This window comes from Geotrypetes seraphini, chromosome 18 (genome assembly GCF_902459505.1).
Source record: "Geotrypetes seraphini chromosome 18, aGeoSer1.1, whole genome shotgun sequence".
NCBI lineage: Eukaryota > Metazoa > Chordata > Amphibia > Gymnophiona > Dermophiidae > Geotrypetes > Geotrypetes seraphini.
Genome location: NC_047101.1, coordinates 29320023 through 29345999, shown reverse-complemented (window position 1 = coordinate 29345999; position 25977 = coordinate 29320023). Strand labels below are relative to the sequence as shown.

The window sequence follows — 25977 nt, the reverse complement described above, 5'->3', positions numbered from 1 at the left end:
AGATGGGGGAAACGCATCGTAAAGTCGAACCCGTCGTAAGTTGCATAGGTCATAAGTTGACGAGGACCTGTATATCAATCTAATATGACAGTGCATTAATTTTCTCTTCTTCATAAATAAAAAAGGGAGGTCTATTTAAAATAAAGTAACAAACCCTTACAAGGTTTGGACTGAGGTTGAGGTGATTTTTGTATCCTTTTTGTCTTGCAGCAAGATGACTACGGAAGAAGTCTATATTGAAAGGTACCAATAAACTACGACATCCATCTTTTGTGGAAGTTCATCACATATATAACACAAAGGATATCCAACAGACAGATCATTTAGAAACTGCAGGGTTCTGGAAATCACAGTCTCACATCTTCCCCAATATTTCAGATTCGTGACACTAGGAATATAAAAAAAAACAAATATTCAGATTTTTAGTAAACACTCGTCTGATATGTTAAAGGAATGGACCTTAATTTTTATCATATTACTTCAAGCTGAGGCAGTTCTGAGTGGTTTAACCATTAACTGCATTGCTGTGATCATATGCACTTTGGAAAATAAGAACCTTATTCCTGATTTCATCTATCCCAGATGATAATAGGAGAGCCAATACAATTACTGTTATAAAGATTATTGTTATTAAAGATGAAAAAAATCATTTGCTAGCTTAAGAAATTGTGAACATAACCCGGTCTGCAAAAATGAGTTAGATATTATTGTCATTTGGATTTAGCTCACACCCTTTCAGTTGTAGTTTGAGGTACGTTACACATTCAAATACAGCCAATATTTCATTTTCTTCACAAAGCTTACAATCTAACCCCCCATTTTACTAAACTGTGGTAAAGGTTTCTACTAGAAAATGACACAGGGACAAATTTGTCCTCGTCCCCGCAGAACTCAATTTCCCCGTCCCATCCCCGCGGGTTTTGTTGCTAACCATGTCTCATTCCTGTGAGCTCTGCCTCAACTTCACAAGCCTTAAACACTTATGATTTTAAAGTGTTTGAGGCTTGTGTAGATGAGGGCAGAGCTTGAAGGAATGGGGCAGGGACAGGAAAAGAACTCACTGGGATAGGGAAATTGAGTGCCTGTGGGAACGGTGACAAATTTGTCCCCGTGTCATTCTCTAGTTTCTATCATAGCCTGGGGCACTAAATTCTCTGGGCCACCTGATGGTGGGGGTTGTCTGAAGTTGCACCATCCGTTGTGCTCCATCCTACCCCCCCTCCAATGTCCGGCATCTCTTCACTTCCCTTGTGTGGGTCTGGCATCTGTCTATCCACTCCCTGTCATTGCTCCTGTGAACGCTGTAGTGGTTCACGACAGAGGCAGCATTGAAGGCTGTGCTCTGTCTAATGAGGCCTTTCCACTGCCACATCCTACCTCTTTGATGTAACTTCCTGTGAGCGGGATGCAGCAGAAGAAAAGCCTCTTTGGACAGAGATCAGACTTTGCACTGCCTATGTTGCAACCCACTGCAGCATTTGCAGGAAGAGAAGGAAGAAAGATGCCAGATCTGGGAGAAGGGAGAAAAGTATTATGTTATGTTCAGAATTTATATCCTACCATTACCTTGATGAAGTTGGTTCAACTAAATAGAGCATCAAAACAAAAAATACAGTATAAACATACAATATTACAATACAAAATCACAAAAATAAGATTTGTGAAATAAATACAATTTCAGCATCTTTTTAAAATTAATATAAATAGAAAACAGCCAAATATTTAAAAGCAAAGAGTTTCAAACTTTCACTGAAATATATAATTTATTATGAACAGATTTAACTCTCATTTCTTTCACGAACGCAAACGCTAGAAGGCAGCAATCAACATTTTAATAGATATTAGCATTACCCAACAAATGAAGCAATGTTAAAAAGCTTTCTGGTAAAACCCATGTAAAACTTTTAGTGTTAAAATCAGAGCTTAAACACAATTTGAGCCTCAATGAAGAAGCATGACACCCTTACACTTACGAGAGGAAAGCCGGGCGTTACACTTGTCCCGAGCTAAGTACTATACAGCATAAGTTAATGCGTATACAATTTCACAATTTATTTACTGCTCACAGAGAAAATAAGTCGTTTATCAATGACAGCCCTGTTATAAGCCTAGTAACTAAGATGCTCTGGTTAATGGCTTTGGGCACTTGAGATATAGAGTCTTAGTCTCTACTTATGAGCAAGTTGGGATCTTTTTGCTCTACCATTGGCCTTCTTTTAGGGTTTTGAGTAGTTACACTTACATTTTTTACATAATTGGAAGCAGTCTTTTGAATTAATAATCTAGACATCAATTCTGTTGAAATTTCTATATAAAGAGAGTTACAATAATTAATTGGGATAAAATTGTTAACTGATCAAGTTATTTTAACACATTCCAGGGGCTCACTTTCAAAAGAGAAAAACATCAATGAAATGGCATAAAGTGGCATTTGGATGTTTTCTTTGCTAAGATGTGCAAATTGCCAATATTGAAATATTTCTTACGCTGTTTTTCTGCAATGCTTCTAAATCTCGAGGGCATGTTGGGGGGGTGTTTTGGGAAGGATTCGAGTGGACTTATAATGTGGATGTTTTTCTGCAATAATGGAACATTGCAGAAAACATCCAGGGCAAAATTTGGATGTCTGAGGCTAGACCAGTTTCAATAAGAAATAAGTACCAAAACGGTGGCCAAAATGACTATATAATAACTGAAGGCATGAAGTCATGCCCCTCCCCCCTTTAATCTCCCAGTGGTCACTGACCTCTCCCATCCCACAAAGATATGAATGAAACAGTATATACTAGGGATGTCCAACATCTGCCCTTGCCAGGTCCGGTTTTCCCAAATAAATATGCATAAGATCTATTTGCATATAATGGAATGTGCATGAAAAATAGATCTCAAGCAAATTCTTTGGAGAAATCTTGAAAACCCAACTGGATTGTGGCTCTTGAGGACCAACATTGGACAACCCTGGTATATACCAACCTGTAAGACAGGTTCAGATATTATGGCCAGTCCTATTACAGCAAGCAGGTCTCTGGAGTAGCTTAGTGGTTGGTACAGTGGACTATAGAGAAAGGGACCAGGACCATATTTCCACTCTAACTACTACACTAAAACCCATTCAAAACCTACTGTACCAACATATACTGTAGGTGACACCTACAGGCATAAGGGCTACTGAGGAAACAAAAACATAGAAACATGGCAGTTAAAGGCCAAATGGCCCATCCAGTCTTCCCATCTCCAAGAGATCCCACGTGCCTGTCCCAAGATTTCTTGAATTCAGACACAATATTTGCCTCCACCACCTCTACCGAGAGACTATTCCACTCTTCCTATAAAAAAGTATTTTCATAGATTACTCCTGAGCCTATCACCACTTAAGCTCATCCTATGCCATCTCATTCTGAAGCTTCCTTTCAAATGAAAAAGACTCACCTAATGGGCATTTATGCCACATAGATATTTAAACATCTATCTTATCTCCCTTCTCCAGCTTTTCCTCCAAAGTATACATATTGAGATCTTTAAGTCTGTCCCAATATGCCTTATGACGAAGACAACCGACCATATTAGAAGCCTTCCTCTGGCCTGACTCCATCCTGTTTATATCTTTTTGAAGGTGTGGTCTATTCTAAATGAGGTCTCACCAAAGTCTTATACAGAGGCATCAATATCTCCTTTTTCCTACTTGCAAATTCCTCTCCCTATGCACCCTAGAATCCTTCAAGCTTTCGCCGTTGTCTTTGCAACCTGTTTGGCAACCTTTTTTTTTTTTCCCAATTCTTTATTCATTTTCATATCTCATAACAAGTATACAATAATCATTCAATATTCATACAATTCACTTGTATACTTCATATAATATTAAATCTTATATCATCCCCCCTCCCCTTCCACACATATCAACATTTTATTTGAATCTCACACATTATACCCTCCCAATCCCATATCATATTATTCTTCTATAAAAAAAAAAGTGTCTAATCATTCGAATATTCAATCAATGGCCCCCAAATTTTTTTAAACTTGTTATAATTTCCTTTTTGCATAGCAAGAATTCGTTCCATTTTATAAATATAACATATAGAATTCCACCAAAAAGTATAGTTAAGTCTTGAATAATCTTTCCAATTTCTAGTTATATTCTGAATGGCAACTCCTGTCATAATCATTAGTAATTTATTATTATTTGCTGAAATTTGACTCTTTGCTCTCATCATTGTTCCAAACAAAATTGTATCATATGACATAGCAACTGGATTTTCTAGAAAATAATTAATTTGAGACCAAATTGACTTCCAGAAGGCGTTAATACAAGGACAATAAAAAATTAGATGATCCAAAGTCCCTGCTTCTAGATTACAGTGCCAACATTTATTAGATCTAGAGCTATCAAACTTTTGTAAACGTACTGGGGTCAAAAGAGCTCTATGCAACAAAAAGAACCAAGTCTGTCTCATAGATGCCGACACTGTACATCTAATTCTCCAAGACCAAATTCGTGGCCATTGAGAAGCAGAAATTTGATGCTTAATCTCAATGCTCCAAATGTCTCTTAGACCCGTTTTTTGTTTTTTATTTGTAAAACCATATATCAATTTATACCACTTAGCGGCTTGGTGACCCAAGAAATCCGCTTGGAAACATAGGATTTCCAAACTATATTGAGTATCAAGATCTTTCCATTCTGGGAACCCCTCCTGAATAGCCTGCTTCAGCTGCAACCATTTAAAACTTTGTGACTTAGTAAAACCATATTTATGTTGCAGCTGTGAAAAACTAAGCAGCTTACCATTTGAAATAACATCATTTAAAGTTCTTATTCCTGCAATGATCCATTGTTTCCAGAGAATTTTATGACCGCCTATTTTAATCTTGGAGTTTAGCCAAATGGATTGATTTAATGATTTAAAAATTGGAATAGGTGATAATTTAGTAACATATCTCAAAGTCTTCCAAGTATCAATCAAAATTCTATTCCCTTTGTATCTATTAGGCATTGGTATACTCAAAAGATGAACCAAATGTATAGGAAACATGAGTCGCCATTCTAAATACAACCAGTCTGGGACATTCTCCATGAGCTCTGGAAGGACCCAATACATACCCTGTCTTAAAATATAGGCTTGATGGTACCTATAAAAATTTGGAAAATTTACCCCCCCTTCCACAATTGTTTTTTGTAACTTTACTAAAGCAATTCTAGGTCTTTTCCCCAACCAAACAAATTTTGTAAGAATACCATTCAACTTTTTATAAAATGACCCCTGAAAAAAAACTGGTATCATATTCATTTGATAACAAACCACAGGCAATATCATCATTTTAATTGTTTGAACTCTCCCCCAACAAGATAAATATAAAGGATTCCATTGCTCACACATTTCCGTTACTTTCTTTAATAAAAGTTTTTCATTTTCCTTTACTGTATCCTCAATATTACTTTTGATATTGATTCCTAAATATTTTAATCCATCTTCTTTCCAAACAAATGTAAATGAATCAAATAATCGTTTGGTACAATGTACATTAAGTGGTAGCACTTCCGATTTGCTCCAATTAATCTTGTACCCAGAAAACTTTCCAAATTTTTCAATCAATTCAAGCAAACATGGAATAGTAGTCTCTGGTTTCCTCAAATAAAGCAGAATATCATCCGCATAAGCGGAGAGCTTATATTCCCAACTTGAAAACGGAATTCCTTGTATCTCCTTTGCCTGATTAATAGCTATCAACAAGGGTTCCAGAACAACATCAAAAAGCAAAGGAGACAAAGGACAACCTTGTCTAACCCTCCTTTGTAAACTAAATCTATCCGATAAATTATTATTAATATATAGCCTAGCACCAGGGGAGCTATACAATGTCTGAATCATTTGAATAAAACCAGTCCCTATACCAAACCATTCTAATGCTTGATACATAAAAGACCATTCAACTCTATCAAAGGCTTTTTCTGCATCCAAAGAAATTAAGAATGCCGGATCCTGAATATCTTTTGTTAAATTTAAAGTATGAAAAGCCAGTCTGGTATTATTTGAAGAATATCTTCTTGCAACGAATCCTGTTTGGTGAGTATCAATAATAAAAGGGAGAGCTTTGGCCAATCTTAATGCCAAAACTTTGGCTAAAAGTTTACCATCTACATTAATTAATGAAATAGGCCTGTAGTTTGATACCAAAGTATGATCTTTGTTTGGTTTTGGTAAGACAATAATTAATGAATCTGCCATAGTACCTGATATACAACTTTTATTCAGTTAGTATTGATATAATTTTAACAAATAGGGTAACAAAGTATTTTGAAATAATTTATAGAACTCTACCGTATATTCATCACCACCTGGAGCGGATCCAACTCTAAGAGACTTCAATGCTGTTTCAAACTCTTTTAAAGATATAGGTTCTTCTAAACTTCCTTTTATATGTTCAGGAATTTGAGGCCCCTTAAGTGAACTTAAAAATTCCAATCCATCCTTTTCTCTATCTCTGTAAGATTCAGAAGAATACAAGTCTTTATAAAAACTAAAAAATTGTTTTAGAATCTGATCAATTTTATTATGTGATTTTCCATTTTTATCTTTTATTACAACAATTTTTGTTCTTCTTTTCCTTGCTTTAAGATAATTTGCTAGCATCCTACCCGCCTTATTTGAATTTCCATAGTATTGAGTTTGTTGAGAAAATAAATCATTCCTTACAAATTTAGAGGATAACTCATTATATTTAACTTTTGCTTTTAATAATAATTGCAAAGTATTCCACTCCCATCTATTAATTAAATTACTTTCCAATACTTTAATTTCCTTTTCCAAATCAACAAATTGTTTCGTAAACTTTTTCCTAACGTATGCTGAATATGAAATAATATTCCCTCTCATGGTTGCTTTAAACGCATCCCATAATACTTCCATATTTATATCATTAGTATCATTAATTTGGAAGAATTCAATCATTTTTATTTTAAAATCTTCAATAAAATTTGAATCTACTACCAAAGAATTATCAAATCTCCAAACCGGCTTAGAATAATCCTTTTCACCATCCTTTAACTCAATCCATACAGCACCATGATCAGATAAGAGAATAGGATCTATAATAGCTCTTATTACATTTTTCGCTAAATTATTTGAAACAAAAATATAATCAATTCTTGAAAAAGAATTATGGACCTGTGAACAAAAAGAGAATTCCCGATCATTAAAATGAAGAATACACCATATATCTATTAAATCACAAGATTTTACCAAATTATCTAGCCCTAATGATTTCATAACTCTACTTGGATTTTTATCCATAATTGAATCCATTACAGCAGTGTTTTTCAACCTTTTTTGGGCAAAGGCACACTTGTTTCATGAAAAAAATCACAAGGCACACCACCATTAGAAAATGTTAAAAAATTTAACTCTGTGCCTATATTGACTATATATAAAGTAATTCTCTTGAATAGGAATCAAATAAACACAAAGAAAGTATTTTATAATGCTGCCACCGCCAACAACACCATTGGCGGCGGTGGCACTCAAGTGGCTAAAGAGCCGCAGTTTGCCGGCCTAGGGACAACACTGGAGGGTGGCCAGCTGTGCACCCCCTTGGGACGTAAACCCAGGGTGGGGCAGACCGCCCCCCCCACCCTGGTATGCCACTATCTATACCTCACTCCCTCCCTATGACCAAAAATTCTCCTTTCTTCTATTCCCCGTGTACACAACCATCTCTTTCCCTCCCTTCCTCTCTCCCAAGTCCATGCCTTCTGTGTCCAAAAACCCATTCCCTCCCCCACCTCAGCATCTCTTTCCCTCCCTTCCTCTCTCCCAAGTTCATGCCTTGTGTCCAAAACGCACTCCCTCCCCCCTTTTGTGTTCCGTGTTTGCCTCCCAGCCCATCTTTGCAACTTTCTCAGCAAAACGAAGCTCAAGCCGCAAGGCTTGTCTTCTGCTTCCTGCCTGCCCTGCCGCGCACAAATAGCCGAACGGAAGTATTCTCCGACGTCAGCGCTGACGTCGGAGGGCAGGCTTTGCTTAAGCCCTCCCTCCGACATCAGCGCTGACATCGGGGAACGCTTGCGATCTGCTATATGTTAGCTGCAGGGCAGGCAGGAACAGAAGACGAGCCTCGCGGCTCGAGATATATTGAACTCCACGGGTTCCCCGTCCAGCTCTCTCCTGTCCACGTGGGGCGGACCGCCCCTCTCCCTAGACTGGTGGTACTGCCCTGATGGCGGCCCTGACCGTACGGCACACCAGGCAACATCTCGCGGCACACTAGTGTGCCGCGGAACAGCGGTTGAAAAACATTGCATTACAGCATTGAAATCTCCAGCCACCACTAAATTAGAAGCAGCCAGTGGCATTAAAATTTATAGTAGGTTCTTAAAAAACTCCATCTGATTCATATTAGGAGCGTAGATGTTAAATAAGTCCAGGGTATTATTTTCCATGCTCATTTCAATATGCACCCACCTTCCTAATGGATCCATTTCTACCATCTTAAAATCAGCTGTACATTTTTTATTAATTAAAATGGCCACTCCAGCCTTTTTCCCATTTGCTGGAGCAAAAAATACTTTTGAAATCCATCCCCCTTCCAGCTTTCTAGATTCTATTGTGGACAGATGGGTCTCTTGGATGAAATATACATCCGCCTGTTGCTTTTTAAGGAAATTTAACATTTTTTTCCTTTTAATTTGGTGATTCAGGCCATTGACATTTAAAGAGTAGAATTTAGTCTCCATCTTTCAACTCAATAAAATTCCAGCATTGACACTCCAGTTTATATAAATGAAATTGATTAGACACCATCCTTCCCATAACATCCATAAAATATAAGAATATGATATAATATCCCCTACTACACAGATATTCTTTCCCTTTACTCTTAAATATCCCCCCTCCCCATATCCCTCCCACCCCTCCCTTCATTATGGATAAACTTGAACCACGCATAGGATATGCAACCACTTCCACCCCCCAGGCATTTATACATTGTCTCCCACATATAAATGTACTTTTTCCCATCTTATATCTTACTACCATGACATATTTTAAATATTAACATAACCATTTATTTCATTATTTTTCCATACTTTTATATAACCCAATTTCCAAAATGGTCAAATACCACCTTTACCTTTTTATCAATTCTCTTTTAAATCTTTTAAGTTCCCCCATATTCAATATTAATAAATGAACATTTCAAAACTTTACATATTTTATAAATCCTCCTTAAGTTCATCTCATATTCCTCCCTCCTCCCACTTTCACAGCATAAAGCACAGTTACTTACCATAACAGGTGTTATCCAGGGACAGCAGGCATATATTCTCACACATGGGTGACGTCATCTACGGAGCCCCAGCGCGGACAGCTTTTTCAGCAAACTTGCTAGAAGTTTCAAGTTTGCACACTGCACCACGCATGTGCTAGCCTTCTCGCCACTAGAGGGCGCATCCCCACCTCGTGGTCCTCAGTTCCATATCCAGCAAAGAAAAGCCATCCCCGGGGAGGTGGGCGGGTTGTGAGAATATATGCCTGCTGTCCCTGGATAACACCTGTTACGGTAAGTAACTGTGCTTTATCCCAGGACAAGCAGGCGTGATATTCTCACACATGGGTGACCTCCAAGCCAACCAGAAAAAGGGTAGGTGGGAGGATGGCAATTTAGGAAAACAGGTTACGTAACACCGACTGGCCAAACCGGCCGTCACTCCTGGACAAGGAGTCCAAACAGTAGTGGGAGGTGAATGTATGAACCGAAGACCAGGTGGCAGCTTTACATATGTCCTCCATAGGAGTAGAACGGAGGAAAGCAACCGAAGCTGCCATCGCCCGGACCTTATGACCCGTGACTCGACCCGAGAGCGGGAGACCAGCCCGAGCGTAGCAAAAAGAGATACAAGCAGCTAACCAGTTGGACAAGGTACGCTTGGAAACCGGGTGTCCTATCCGATTAGGATCAAAGGACAAAAATAATTGAGGAACCTTCCGATGAGACTTAGTACGTTGGAGATAAAAAGCCAACGCCCTCTTACAGTCAAGCGTGTGAAGCGCCGTTTCACCAGGATGAGAATGGGGCTTCGGAAAAAATACCGGAAGAACAATGGACTGATTGAGGTGGAAATCAGACACAACCTTAGGCAAAAATTTGGGATGGGTGCGAAGAACCACCTTGTCATGATGAAACACCGTGAAAGGAGGGTCCGCCACCAAAGCCTGTAGCTCGCTAATCCGACGAGCGGAAGTGAGCGCAATCAAAAAGACTACTTTCCAAGTGAGAAATTTAAGAAGAGCTTTATCGATAGGCTCAAAAGGAGGTTTCATCAGTTGAGCCAAAACCACATTAAGATCCCATACCACAGGGGGAGGCTTGAGAGGAGGATGCACATTCACAAGACCCCTCATGAAACGAGAAACCAGAGGATGCAAAGAGAGGGGGCGACCCTCGAGATGTTGATGAAATGCAGCAATTGCACTAAGATGTACTCGAATGGAAGTCGTCTTCAGACCAGAATTCGACAGATGCAACAGATATTCCAGGACCGAAGACACAGGAACTGAACCCGGGTCCAGGTGATTGGTGGAGCACCAAGAAGAAAATCTGGTCCACTTCTGGGAATAACAAAGCCTAGTCGAGACTTTGCGAGAGGCCTCTAGGATTTCCCGCACTGAGTGAGAAACCGGAATCGAAGTCAAGGGGAAAGAAACCAAGCGGTCAGATGTAACGACTGAAGATTGGGATGTAACAGCGAACCCCGACTCTGAGACAGCAGAGAGGGAAAGACAGGCAGAAGCAGAGGCTCCCTGACACTGAGTTGAAGAAGCAGGGAGAACCAGTGTTGTCTTGGCCAACGAGGCGCAATGAGAATCATAGTGGCATTGGTCGATTTCAGATGAACCAGCGTTCTCAAAATCAGAGGAAAAGGAGGGAACGCATAAAGGAACCTCCCCTCCCAGTCGAGAAGAAAAGCATCGGCCTCGAGACGGTCCTGGGAGTACATCCGAGAACAGTAGAGGGGTAGTTTGCAAGTCTCGGGCGAAGCAAACAGATCCACCTGAGGAGTCCCCCATCGGTCGAAGACCTCGCGTAGAACTCGGGAGTTCAGCGACCACTCGTGCGGCTGGAGGAGACGACTGAGCTTGTCTGCCAGACAATTCAGCTCCCCCTGAATGTAAACCGCCCGCAAGAAAATGTTCTGAGAGACGGCCCATGTCCAAAGCCGCAGGGCTTCCTGGCACAGAGGCCAAGAGCCCGTCCCTCCTTGCTTGTTGACGTAATACATTGCCACCTGGTTGTCTGTCCGAACGAGAACCACTCGATCGTGTAGGAGGTGGCTGAAGGCCCGAGCGGCCAGATAAATGGCACGAAGTTCCAACACGTTGATGTGACACCGACGATCCGTGGCCGACCATAGGCCTTGCGTTCGTAAACCGTCCAGATGAGCCCCCCACGCATACTCCGAAGAGTCCGTGGTCAGGACCTTGCAATGCGGAGGGACGCGAAAGAGCAAACCCCCGGACAGATTGGTAGAGCTGGTCCACCAACGGAGCGAGCGTCTGAAAGACGGAGTCACAGTCAAACGTCGAGACAGTGGGTCGCGGTCCTGACGCCATTGCGAGGCCAAGGTCCACTGAGGAATCCTCAGGTGCAACCGAGCAAATGGGGTCACTTGGACCGTCGACGCCATGTGCCCCAAAAGCACCATCATGCGTCGAGCCGACACTACCTGCAGTTGCGAAACCTGCTGGCCCAGGCGAAGCAGGGCCTCCAGTCGTGGGGAAGGAAGGAAGGCACGGAGGAGAACCGTGTCCAGCACGGCCCCTATAAACTGGAGGGATTGAGTCGGCTGCAAGTGAGACTTGGGAAAGTTCACCTCGAACCCTAGACCCTGAAGAAGCGTGATAGTCTGTTGGGTCGCTGAAATAACTCCCTCCCTTGTCGAGGCCTTGATCAGCCAATCGTCCAGATAGGGAAAGACCTGCAACCCCCGGGAACGCAGAGCAGCCGCGACCACCACCATGCATTTCGTGAATACCCGAGGGGACGAAGCCAGACCGAAGGGTAGTACACGGTATTGTAGGTGCAAATCCCCGACCTGAAATCTTAAAAACTTCCGAAAGTCGGGATGCACCGGAACATGGGTGTACGCTTCCTTCAAATCGAGGGAGCACATCCAGTCCCCCTCGTCCAGCAGGGGATATAGAATCGGAAGCGATAACATACGGAACTTCTCCCGGACCAGGAACTTGTTGAGCTTCCGGAGGTCCAAAATGGGGCGCAAGTCCCCGGTCTTCTTCGGGACCAAAAAGTAACGGGAATAAAATCCCCGGCCTCGCTGATCGAGAGGCACCCTTTCGACCGCCCGAAGGCTCAACAAGGCCCCGGCTTCCTCTCGGAGAAGGGTCAACTGGCTTCGATTGGACGGGCACGCCCCGGGGGGCATGTCTGTAGGCTGTCTGGAGAAGTTTAACGAATAGCCCTCTGAGACGGTCCGGAGCACCCATGCGTCTGACGTAATCCCAGACCAAGCCTTGGCAAAAGCCGTGAGCCGACCCCCGATGGGGAGGGGGTTGAGCGACCTCGCGGCGGGGGCCAGCCCCCGGCCGCTCATCCCGTCAAAAAGACGGCGCCGGCTTGGACGCCCCTTGCGCGGCGGGTTTGGCGGGTCCCCCTCTACCCTGTTGGGTAGGACGACGGGGTGGAGGCCTCGAAAAGGCCGGTGTGGATTTTTGAGGGTACCGCCTAGGCAGCTGTTTAAAAGGTCTCTGAGCCGGCGGCTTAGGCTTTGGACGAACCAGAGACGCCAGAGAGCGCTCTTGCTCAGAAAGCCGCTTGGTGGCCGCATCCAGGGAGTCGTCGAATAACTCCGACCCGACGCAGGGTAGATTGGCCAAGCGCTCCTGCAGGTTGGGGTCCATCTCGAGGGTCCTTAGCCACGCCAGCCGGCGCATGGCTACCGCACAAGCCGAGACCCTCGAGGCAAGCTCAAAGGCGTCATATACCGCATGAAACAGATAGAATCTGAGCTGGGACAGGTTCGACGCAAAGGTGGCAAATTTATCCTTGTGCGACTCCGGAATCACCCCCTGAAAATCCGGCAGATCCTTGACCATGGACCTGAGGTAGGAAGAGTAGGCGAAAGCATAGTTGAGGACCCTTGTGGCCATCTGGGAATTCGCGTACAGACGACGGCCGAATTTATCTAGGGTCCGACCCTCTCTGCCCGGGGGGACAGCGGCCGAGACTCTAGAAGGCTGCGTGCGCTTAAGAGCCGACTCCACCAAGAGCGACTGATGGGAGAGTTGCCCCTTATCAAACCCTTTAGGGGGAAGGGTCCGGTATTTGGATTCCATCTTGGTGGGCACTACCGCCACTGTAAGAGGGGTCTCAAGGTTCCGCAGCAAGGTTTGAAGGAGGACCTTGTGAAGCGGGAGGCGGGGGGATTCCCGCTGAGGGGCAGGAGAATCCTGTTCCTCCAAAAATTCTGTGGTATAGTGTGACCCTGCCGACAGGTCCACCCCCAAAGCTTTCGCCATGTCATGGACAAACTTTGAAAAAGAAGATGTCCGTGCAGGCGGGGAGGGTGACCGAGACTTCTCAACGGAGCCGAAAGGAGAGGCCTGGCGAGAATACCCGGACTGTCCCCCGGACTCCGAACCCCAAGAGGTACGCTCCCGTGACCTCGAAGGAGTCGGGGACACCGTCCGGCGAAGAGACCCCCGCGGGGAACCCCCCGGGGTACGGGGTATGGAGGCCCGTCCCTTCCGCCTCGGTGAGGAGGCACGGGAACTCTCCCTGAACGGGGACCGCAAAAGATCTGGGTTGTCGAGGCGGAGTTCCTCGACACGCAAGGCTCCGGTCTCGGGCGGGGTCGAACGACGACTCCTCAGAGGCGAGGCTCGAGACCGCTTAGCCTTTTTAAGGCGGTGCTTCGCCCGAGGCTTACTCGAGGGCGAGGAGCCCCGTGACGACCTCGGGGACGAGGAGGAGGAGATCCGGCGTACCCGGCGCTGCTTGTCTCGGGATCGCACACTGACCTCGGGCTGTCTCACCGGGGTCGGATCCGAGGGAAGCGTCGAGGTCGAGGCCGAGGGAGCTTCGGCCGCTGAGAGGCCGGTGCCCGAGGCCGAGGTCACCAACTGCGGGGCCCCAGAGACCGAAGGCGAGGCCGAAGCCTGCTGCAAGGTCTCAATGGCCCCGGAAAGCTCCGAGGAGATCAAAGCGCGAAGCAACTCCTGGAACGCCGGGATAGTGAGACCCGGAGGCAGCACCTGGGGGCGCTCCGCAGAGGGCGACCTCGGTTTCGAGTATTCCCTCGGGGCTAACCCCTTCGACACCTTGGGCTGGGTCGAGGTCGACGGTCCCGCCGACGACGAGCCCGAGGATGGCTTCCTGTTAGATGAAACTGAGGAAGGAAGTGGAGACTTACCCGGGGCTTGCTTCTGCGAGGCAACCGACTTCGCGGGAGCCGAGGGGTCCGAGGTCGAGGCCGAGGTCGAGGCCGGGGCCGAAGCCGAGGCCGAGCTCGAGGCCTTCCCCGTCGGGGTATCGACGGCAAAGAGATCAGCCATGCGGGCCTTGCGACGAGTAAGGGCCCGTTTCTGGAAGGTGGCACACTTAGGGCACGATGCTGTCGGGTGATGGGGCCCCAAACACCGAATACAGCACCTGTGAGGGTCAGTGATGGACAAAAGTCTATCACACTTACCACACTTCTTAAAACCCGTTACGGGCCGGGACATGGGCCCAAAACAAGGCCGGGAACAAACGAGGTTCCTCGGCCACGGCTACCAGGAGCCCCCGGAGCGAAATCAAAAATGAAATTTTTTTTTTTTTTTTTTTTTTTTGAGAATTAAAGAAAACAAAGAAAGAAAATAAACGTAGCGCAGCGACCGCGTCGAAAATCCGAACACAGCCGCGGCGACAGAAGGCAAAAGTAGCACAATTTTATCCACAGGGCTTCTGGCTCCGCGGATGAAAATGAACTGAGGACCACGAGGTGGGGATGCGCCCTCTAGTGGCGAGAAGGCTAGCACATGCGTGGTGCAGTGTGCAAACTTGAAACTTCTAGCAAGTTTGCTGAAAAAGCTGTCCGCGCTGGGGCTCCGTAGATGACGTCACCCATGTGTGAGAATATCATGCCTGCTTGTCCTGGGATAATATCTATATTTCTTTTAATTTATTTATGAATATGCTTCTTTAAATATATTTATATTAGAATTCTAAACCATTTCATTCAATTTCATATTCACTACATACATACATAAAAGAAGAAATGTAACATTTTCATAAATCCTTAGCATTCCATCCATTCTATTCAAGTCTTACTTTTATATTCCACTCCTATTAATATATTTCTGTCTTCTAAACCTTTTCTTCCTTACATAGTCATTGGTTCAGAGTTATTCAGAAAGTCTTTCAACTTCCCTGGATCCTCAAAATATAGTGATTTACTCCCATAGGAAATCCTCATTTTTGCAGGGAAATATAAACCGTATCTATATCCTTTGTCTTTAAGCTGTGGTCTTAACTGCAGAAACTGCTGCATCAATGCTGCTGTATTTTTTGCAAAGTCAGGCAAAAATAATAATTTTGATCCTTTATATGTCAAATTTTTGTCTGCTTTTGCCAACTTCAGTATTTCAAAGGCTTGCTGAAACCTTAACAGTTTAAAGATCAGCGGTCTGGGCTTTGACTGACTTTCTGACCGTTGGAACGGAATTCTGTGTGCCCTTTCAATTTCAAGAGGTTGTTTTGAGTTCAGCTGAAAAAGTTTTGGTATTAAAGTCTCCAGAAACTTTATGGGATTATCTCCCTCCAATTTTTCCGCCAGCCCAATTATTTTTATGTTCTTCCGACATCCACGATTCTCAAAATTTTCCAGTTGTTGTTGCATCTCTGAAATGATTTTTCTTTCAGATTTAAACTGAACCTCTGTTAGTTCCAACTGTTCCATTTTTTTTCCAGTGTTGTCACTCCAATTCCAACTGCTTATTTATGTTGACAACCTCTTCCTTTACTTCCTGTATGTAATCTGTGTTCTTTTGTAGCATCTGCTGTATTTTTTCCAGCGCTGTCATCACTTCTTTTTTATCAATTTCTTCCTCATCCGGGAGTGCAGTCTTTGCCGGCGTCACATGATCATGCTTGACACGCTTAGCAGTGCCCACAAAAGCCGTCTCAAGTTTCGTCTGCCTTGAAGTTGCCATCCTCTGACTTTATAGTAAGTTCTTTTGATACAAGAAACTTTATTTTACAGCAAATTCTTCAGAATTAGTGCCTGGGGGAGCAGAGCAATGTGATCACACCTCCATCTTGTGCGTGTTCCAAGCCACGCCCCCCCTGTTTGGCAACCTTAAGATCTTCACATACTATCACACTCAAGTCCCGCTCCTCTTTCATGCATAAAAGTTCTTCACCCTCTAAACTGTACCACTCCCTCGGGATTTTGCAGTTGAAATGCATGATCTTGCATTTCTTAGCATTAAATTTTAGACTAGGGAACACTCTATGAAGTTACAGGGAAATACTTTTAAAACCAATAGGAGGAAATTTATTTTCACTCAGAGAATAGTTAAGCTCTGGAACACGTTGCCAGAGGTTGTGGTAAAAGTGGATAGCATAGCTGGTTTAAGAAAGGTTTGGACAAGTTTCTGGAGGAAACGTCCATGGACTGTTATCGAGAAAGACAAGGGGGAAGCCACTGCTTGCCCTTGATCAGTTTCATGGATTGCTGATATTATTTGGGTTTTTGCCAGGTACTTACAACTTGGATTGGCCTCCGTAAAAGACGAGATACTGGGCTAGATGGACCATTAGTCTGACCGAGTAAGGCTATTCGTATGTTCTTATACAGAATGTCTTCCGCATATCTAGTCCATGCCAAAGTACATCCAAAAATGTCATCAAGGTCTTCACATTGTGCCTTTTCCTGAATCCATACTGATGTTTATCTAGCACAGGGGTGCCCACATATTTTTGGCTTGCAAGCTACTTTTAAAATGACCAAGTCAAAATGATCTACCAACAATAAAATTTTAAAAAACACAAAGCACACTGTACACAGAGAAAATGTTAATTATCATTTGCATTTGGTTTTTTTTTTACAGAGGTCAAGGCAGATGACTTTGAAATAAGCAATGGCACCACAGTAACAACTATACAAAAATAGACAAATATACCCCCTCCCCTTTTACTAAACCTCGATAGCGGTTTTTAGCACAGGGAGCTGCGCTGAATGCCCCTCGAGTTCCTGACGCTCATAGGCTCCCTGCGCAAAAAACCACTAGCACGGTTTGGTAAAAGGGGATCATAGTGCAAAATACAGAAAGTAGATATAAATTCTCAAAACGGACACATTTTGATCACTAAATTGAAAATTAAATTATTTTTCCTACCTTTTTGTCTGGTGATTTCATGAGTCTCTGGTTGCACTTCCTTCTTCTGTAAATCCAATATTTATTTATTTATTTCTGCCCCCTCCCCTTTTCTTTCTGTATCTCTTTCTTTCTCTCTCCCCCGCCCGCTCTTTATTTCTGTCTTTCTTTCTCTCTCCCCCTACCCCCTCTTTATTTCTCTCTCCCCCTGCCCCCTCTTTATTTCTGTCTTTCTTTCTTTCTCCCCCTGCCTGCCTGTCTTTTTTTCTCTCTCCCTGCCCCCCCCACCCAAGCCACCACGCTGATTTCTCCCTGCTTCCCCGAGCCAGGCTTGGCACATACAAGCACCGGACACATAAGCCTTCACCTCCGACATCAATTCTGACATCATAGAGGAAGTTCCAGTCCAGCTAGGCAGCAATTGGCTGGCCCAGAACTTCCTCTCCGATGTCAGAATTGACGTCAGAGGTGAAGACTTATGGGTCTGGCACTTGTATGCGTTTGACCTGGCTCAAGGAGGCAGGAAAAACAAGATCGCAAAGTCAGCGTGATCGACTCGCATTGCCTTTGCGATCTACTGGTCGATTGTGATCCATCATTTGGGCACCCCTGCTCTAGGGACAGTGCTGGCTCCAGGTGGCTTTTCTGAAAGTTTATAACCAAGCCCAGGCTCTGCAAAAGCTGAATCACAGGCTCCACTGCTGTCCTTCCCTCAGATTCAGCAGAGCTTGAATCAGCCAATCGTCTAAGTAAGGATGCACCTATATCCCCTCCTTGCGAAAGTGTGCTGCTACTATGACCACCACCTTGGTGAAGGTGCATGGCAACGTAGCCAGTCCACACAGAAGGGCCAAGAAGTGGAAGTGCTCCTCCAGAGGCATTGAATGCCACCATTGCTATTTGATGTGCATTTGTGTGGGAGGAGATTAAAGAATACTCCACACTCTTGCATCTCTCTACTCTGCCTGCCTCATGAATCCTGTCCCTTCAACACCACACTCCCCACAATCTTTCACTTATTTCAGCCACACATTTGCTCTTCTTCTCCACTCTACTTCCACACACTCATCTTCTCTCCCCAGTTCTCACTTTCCAGTTCTCTCTTCTCCACCAATGTCCATGTTCTCTCCTCCTACTCACTTGCCTACTCCCATGTTTTCTCTCAATACTGTTTTCTGTTCTTATGCTGTTTTCTCCATTCGCTTAACCCTCTGCTCTGTACCTCCCTCTCACTGTTATTCCTTCTCTCTTTCCTTCCTGGGTCTACAAAAGAAGTTGTCATTCAGAGGGAAGCTTTCAAGATAGATATATGTCTTTTTGAAAGTGGAACCTGGCAATTCTAGCTAGTGTTATTTAATCAGTTCTTGGGTCTTCAGCTGGCATGAAGTAGCAGCAAGACAAGTTGGAAATAACTCCCTCTTCAATTTGTTGCACACTCTGGTGCAAAAATGAGATTCAGGGTACTGTTTAGGAGATTTGGTACATGAGCCTTGTGTGCCTAATGCTAATGATACCCTTACCAAAGTCCATATTTCACGAATGTTCCTGTATGGTGTTAGAAACACTATGCTGCATAGCATGCTGTTTTATTGGATGACACATTTGGTGTCCACAGAATGAATAGGATCTGAAATTAAGGTCATATATTATTTTATGGAAGAGTAGAGGTATTAAATCAGATATTGCCAAATGGCACCCTGACTCTAACCCCAGAACCCTGAAAAAAACTTGTTTTAACCCCCCCTCACCCAATTTTGTTTTTCAGGCTGTCAGCCTGTTACTCACTGTGCACACTGTGTGCTGGGAGCTGCAAGTGCTGAAGCTGCAGACAGCTTACAGAGAGAACTCACACAACAAGCCTGGAATACGAACTGCTAGTCTCTTCAGACTGCCTCTTGGGCCCCAATGAACTGACTGGAGACCTCAATGCCCACCAGACCTTGCGTAGGCAAATGGGGGGGAGGGGGAAGAAAGCAGTCAGCCCCAATCCTGGAACCTCCCCCCATGCAGCCTGCATTCAAGCCCATTGCGGATGAAAACTGTGGTGTGCCCTGCTCCCAAGGGATCAGTCCCTGAGCTCCTGGACTATTAGTGCAAGCTGTCCAAGTGGGTGCACTGCAAAGCAGGCTGTCCCTTGGATGCAAACTTCTGACCTGAGAGTCTGCGCTCTCCTGCAGCCAGAGATGTCCTAAGACAAGGATCCTTTGCAGTACTGAAAAGCCTCGCAAATATTACAGTACATTTATAGACCACAAAACCTTCCCAATCGATGCGGTTTACATAAGCATGAGACTATACAAATCAGCGAATTACAAAATTTGTGACTTATTCATTTCCCAAAAATCTTACAAACAAAGACGTTTTCAATAGTTTTCAGAAGTGCAGATAGGAGCCTGAGGTAGCAAACAAGATACGTAACTCAGAATCCTGACTGGCTGCCTGGAATGCAATCGTTCGATGTAAAAATTTATTGTATAGGAATCACACACTGAAGGAAATACAAACATCGAAGTAATCCACAGCGGACTTCCTACTTAAAGAGCGCAAATTGATCCAGCAAATAACTAGGAGCTTGACTGTGTAAGGCTTTATAGCATAATGTCCCAAATTTAAGTAATACTCTGGCCTCAAAAGGCAACCCATGAAGCTCTCTATAATAGGGAGTAACGTGATCTGACTTTCTCAAATTAAAGATCAGACGTACAGCTACGTTTTGAATCTTGTGTAATCTATTCTAGATTTGAACGTAGACCTGCAAGATGAACAGATTTACAACAATCCAATGTACTGAGAACCAAAGACTGAACCAACATTCTAAATTCAGAGGGACTGAAGATAGACCTAATCCTGCTCAGCTTCCATAAAATAAAGCAGCATTTCTCAACCAAGGCAGTAGTAAATGTTTTCATAGATAAATTCTTATCCAAATACACACCCAGGAATTTAATTTCTGAGTTGATTCTATAAGTAATCCCATTTAATGTCAAAACTTTTTCTGTAGTTTTGTTAGGAGAAGCACAGAAAAATTTAGTTTTTCTGGGTTAAGTTTTAATTTGTGTTCCCTCATCCAGTTGTTCACAGTAAGAAAAATCTTGTTAACAGAATTTAAAGATGCTGAAAGATCAGAACGGTAAGCAAAAATCAAATTTAAAAGAAAAATAAACACAAGCAGAAAAGACAACTGAGGATATTGGAGCACAGGAGGCGGGGCAATAGAATGCCACTTTGTCTTTCTACAAGAATTCTCGCGAAAAGGGGTTGACTACCTGAAGGTTCAGAAAAAAAAGTTACGCCGTACTAAAACAGATATTGCCATAGCTAAATTATAGGGGTTTGCGAGCTGGGTGCTCACCAAAATTCCCCTTGAGAGAATCAGATTGGTCACAGTGAAAACGGGCCGTTTTCTCATTTTATTAATAAAGTCAAACCTTGGATAGCGAGTAGCATGGTTTACGAGTGTTTTGCAAGACGAGCAAAACATTTTCTTCAATTTTAACTCAATAAACGAGCGTTGTCTTGCAGTACGAGCACAAATACGTGTGCCACGTCAAATACGCACAATATATGCGTGTCACATCACTGATCACGTCTGAACATAATACATGCACCCACAGTTCAAGCGCATATACGCATCTCATGCTGAGTGCGGCTGAACGTAATAAAAGCTTCACACCCAATTCACCCGCCCTATAGTGACTGTTTGAAACGAGTGAGATCTTGCAATCCAAGTACATAGGTGGTCTTCTCCTCGATCCTCCCTGTAAGAGACAAGGGAAGAGCCAGGGAGGAGCGTATCCAGAGGACGAACGAGTGGCTACATGAATGGTGCAGGGACATGAACTTCGGCTTCCTGGACCATGGAGAGGCACTAAAGGGACTGCAGGGACCAGATGGACTCCACCTGACAAGGAGAGGCAAGAACGTCTTCGGACATCGACTAGCCCACCTCCTCCGAAGGGCTTTAAACTAGGTAAGTTGGGGGAGGGTACACACTCATGTACTAGCGCAGTAAGTAATTTTCCAGGAGAGGTGAATCGACACTCCATTTCTGAGACCGAGGTAAGTTCACACAGTAAAAACAATCATACAAAAGCCACTCAAACTCAGGTGGGAAATTCTACACAGGGTCTTAGCAAACATAAAGTATGGAGGGCTATGTATGTTAATGCACAGAGCTTTGGCAATAAAATTCTAAAATTAGAAACAGAGATAACGAACGCCGACCTCGATGTAATAGCGATATCTGAGACTTGGTTCACAGACTCACATGGGTGGGACATGGCTATACCAGGATACAACTTACTTCGTCGGGACAGAGAGGGAAGGATAGGGGGTGGGGTAGCACTATACACTAGAGATAACATCAAAGTCACCAGAATCACAGATGTTAACTACACCGGGGAATCACTCTGGGTGAACCTGGCCAGAGGAAACGAAAAATGTTTGTATCTGGGTGTAGTATACAGGCCCCCAAAACAGCAGGAAGACAGGGATATGGAACTAATCAAACACATTGAGAACATCACTTTACGCGGGGACACGGTTCTGCTAGGGGACTTCAATATGCCCGATGCTGATTGGAAGACACTTTCCGCTACTACCAGCGGCAGCAGAAGGCTTTTAACCTCCATAAAAGGGGCGCGACTCAAACAAATGGTGCTGGAGCCCACCAGAGATCAGGCGACACTGGACCTGATACTCACCAACGGAGAAAGCATTTCAGAAGTTTCGGTAGGCGATACAATAGCCTCCAGCGACCACAACATGGTATGGTTCAACATCAAGATAGGCTTCACTAGATCAAACACAGCAACAAATGTCCTCAACTTTCGGGGCACTTACTTTAAACGCATGGGAGACTTCGTCCATCAGGCGCTACAAAACCAAGCTGAAACCAATAATGTAGAGGCTATGTGGTCAATCCTGAAATGCACCTTGCATGAGGCAACAAACCGCTATATAAAAACAATAAGCAAACGACGGAGGAAGAACAGGCCCCAGTGGTTCTCTGCAGAGATCTCGGATCTTGTCAAGGAAAAAAAAAAGCTTTTATTTCCTACAAGCATACAGGAAACAGGGTGACAAAAGAAGACTATCTGACCAGGTCTAAAGCAGTCAAAGCGGCAGTCAGAGAGGCCAAGATTCAAACAGAAGAACAACTAGCGAAAAACATTAAAAAAGGGGATAAATCCTTCTTCAGATACATTAGCGACAGGAAACGAAACACAGATGGGATAGTACGTCTCAGGAAAACAGACGAGTCCTATGCAGAAACGGATTCTGATAAAGCCAAACTACTAAATGAATACTTTTGCTCAGTCTTTACTTGTGAGGCGCCGGGGACCGGTCCACAACTGCAAGCAAGGCAAACCTCGGAAGACCCGTTTCAAAACTTCAAGTTTACACTCAGCAGCGTCCATGGCGAACTATCAAAACTCAAGGTGAACAAAGCCATGGGCCAGACAATCTACACCCCAGGATTCTTAGGGAGTTGTGTGATGTCCTGGCGGAACCGCTATCCGTGCTGTTCAATCTTTCCCTAAGTACCGGAAAAGTCCCCATGGACTGGAAAACAGCTAACGTCATTCCATTGCACAAAAAAGGTTGCAGAACGGAAGCTGCGAATTACAGACCGTTCAGTCTCACCTCAATAGTGAGCAAACTCATGGAAAGACTTATTAAACAAGAATTAGATACGATCCTGACCGAGGAGAATCTACAGGAGAATCCCAGCAGCATGGATTCACAAAGGGAAGGTCCTGTCAATCCAATCTGATCAGCTTCTTTGACTGGGTTACAAGGAAACTGGATATGGGGAAGTCTCTAGACGTCGTGTACTTGGACTTCAGCAAAGCTTTTGATAGCGTCCCGCACCGCAGATTGTTGAGCAAGATGACTTCGATGGGATTGGGAGTGATATTGACGACATGGGTCAATGACTGGTTAAGCGGTAGAATTCAGAGGGTGGTGGTTAACGGTACCCCCTCCAATACATCAGAGGTGACCAGTGGAGTGCCACAGGGATCGGTCTTGGGACCGATCCTTTTCAACATATACATAAGAGACCTGACTCAAGGGCTTCAAGGTAAAATAACACTATTCGCCGACGACGCCAAACTATGCAACATAGTAGATAACATTACCTTACCCGACAGTATGGAGCAGGACCTGCTCTTATTGGAACATTGGTCCTCGACTTGGCAGCTGGGCTTTAATGCCAAAAAATGTAAGGTCATGCACCTTGGCAGCAAAAACCCATGCAGAACTTACACTCTGAATGGTGAGACCTTAGCTAGGACTAGGGCAGAACGAGATTTGGGAGTAATCATTAGTGAAGACATGAAAACTGCCAAGCAGGTGGAGAAAGCTGCATCCAAGGCTAGACAAATGGTGGGATGCATCCGTAGAGGTTTCGTCAGCCGGAGGCCTGAAGTCATAATGTCCCTGTACAGATCCATGGTGAGACCTCATCTTGAATATTGTGTTCAATTCTGGAGACCACATTATCAAAAAGATGTGCGGAGAATCGAGTCGGTTCAGCGAATTACCACCAGGATGGTCTCGGGACTCAAGAGCGTCCCATATGAGGAAAGACTGAATAAACTGCAACTATACTCGCTCGAGGAACGTAGAGAGAGGGGGGACATGATTGAGACTTTTAAATATATCATGGGCCGCATCGAGGTGGAAGATGATATCTTCTTTCTTAAAGGACCTTCAACCACAAGAGGTCATCCGCTGAAAATCAAAGGTGGGCAATTTCATGGCGACACCAGGAAGTATTTCTTCACCGAAAGGGTAGTCGATCATTGGAATGAACTTCCATTGCAGGTGATTGACACCAGCAGCGTGCTCGATTTCAAAAAGAAATGGGATATGTATGTGGGATCTCTAGCCGGGTGAAGTCTGGTGGTAGGTCATTAGCGTAGGCAGACTTGATGGGCTATAGCCCTTTTCTGCCGTCATATTCTATGTTTCTATGTTTAAGTACTGTTTTTTTCTTTAAAATTTTGGGGATGTGGAACGAATCATCCAAGTTTCCATTATTTCATATGGGGAAATTTACTTTGTTATACAGTACGAACGCTTTGGATTACAAGCATGCTTCTGGAACAAATTATGCTCGCAAACCAAGGTACCATTGTACCTGTACAATTATTTATACTAAAATGCTATACTGATGCACAGGTATTAATGCTAAACACCCAGCGTCACAATGAAACCAAAGTACATCAGAGAATTGGTTTAATGTCCTCTATAACACAGTCATGGATGCAATCATCAATATGGGCTACAGTTAAGAGGAAACATTTTATTAAATTATTATAAGAAGCAGCCAAATAGGAAAAATCACCACTGAATAAAGTTTCAAATATTGAGAGAAATGTTACTTCCAGGTTCTGCTTATTTAGTTTTACTAAAAAGCCAAGAGGCAAACAGAACAATACAGAATAAGAGAAGAAATAAACATTGTGAGAGGCACAGGTCTTGCTGCTTTAGCTTCCTGTTTCCAGGTTGAAATTGCAACAGACAAAAGAAAGGGTGTTTGTTACCTCTTTAAGTTTTGACAGGTTTGTGATCTCTCACAGTGAAATGGGGTCATTTCCCTTTTAAGAAAGAAAGGGGGAGGAGAACTAATTGAGAGAAATATGGAAGAAGTGTTGTAGAAGGGCAGGTCCATTAGACTGTAAGCTCTTCTGAGCAGGTACTGTCTCGTACATGTTTAAAGTACAGCGTTGTGTGCACCTGGTAGAGCTATAGAAATAATAAATAGTAGTAGGAAGCACAGATGGGCCCATAAAAGTAGTCCTTAGACTGAAAGCAGGCAGAAGGAAAAATGGGGGAGAATAAGAAAGAGCCACAGCCTGACCTGATGAGTAAGCAGATGAATGGGACAGGAGGAACAAGAGAGGAAAAGGTATTTTTAGTCATGGACTTTGGAAGTTTGTTGAACTGGAATACTACTATTACTAATATTTATCATTTCTGTAGTGCTACTAGACCTACGCAGTGCTGGAAGACAGGATTGTAAGGTCAAGTTAAAGTTTGTCCTAGGGTATAGTGGCTACTGGGCTGAAGCTCCTGCATATCTTGCTTAAAAGGACTCAGTCTGGTATTTGGAGTGTAGTTTAAGGAAGGCTGGAAAGAGACCCCCCCCCCTGAAAAAGTGCCAGTCTATCCAAATGGGGTACTTTGGGGTGGTTATTAATTAACATTTAGGCAGCATCTACTGGGCATGATTATGAAAGTGTATTTTAAATTGCATCTGGTGAGTCAACTTTATCACGGGACAATTATAGAACCATTCTTCAAATGACAGTGCTATCGACATTATTGGGCCTCCCTCTGGTGGTGTTAAAATCTTTGCAGATAGCACAGAACTCTATTAGAGTGCTATTTTGGCTTAAGAAAAACGAATATGTAAGTGAATACTATCTTAAACCTTTCTGGCTTAAGATCAAATTCAGAATCAGATACAAACTCTTATTGGTAACCTATTTAATTGTGCAAGGATGTGCTCCACAATATCTGGTTGAATGTGTACTGCCATATACTCCCCTTCAAAAGCTGTGTTTAGCTATGCCTCATGACTTGTCCAGACTAGTGT

The 25977-nt window shown here is 43.7% G+C and overlaps 1 protein-coding gene across 2 annotated transcripts in view; it reads right to left on the bottom strand.

The window, feature by feature from the left end:
* The window catches only part of RANBP17 (RAN binding protein 17), a 548236-nt gene that overhangs the window by 235212 nt on the left and 287047 nt on the right, over nucleotides 1-25977 (bottom strand). For both annotated transcript variants that reach the window (XM_033927588.1, XM_033927589.1), the window contains one exon: nucleotides 308-388. In XM_033927588.1, the coding sequence (XP_033783479.1) occupies nucleotides 308-388 (81 nt within the window). The remainder of the gene's footprint in view (nucleotides 1-307; nucleotides 389-25977) is intronic.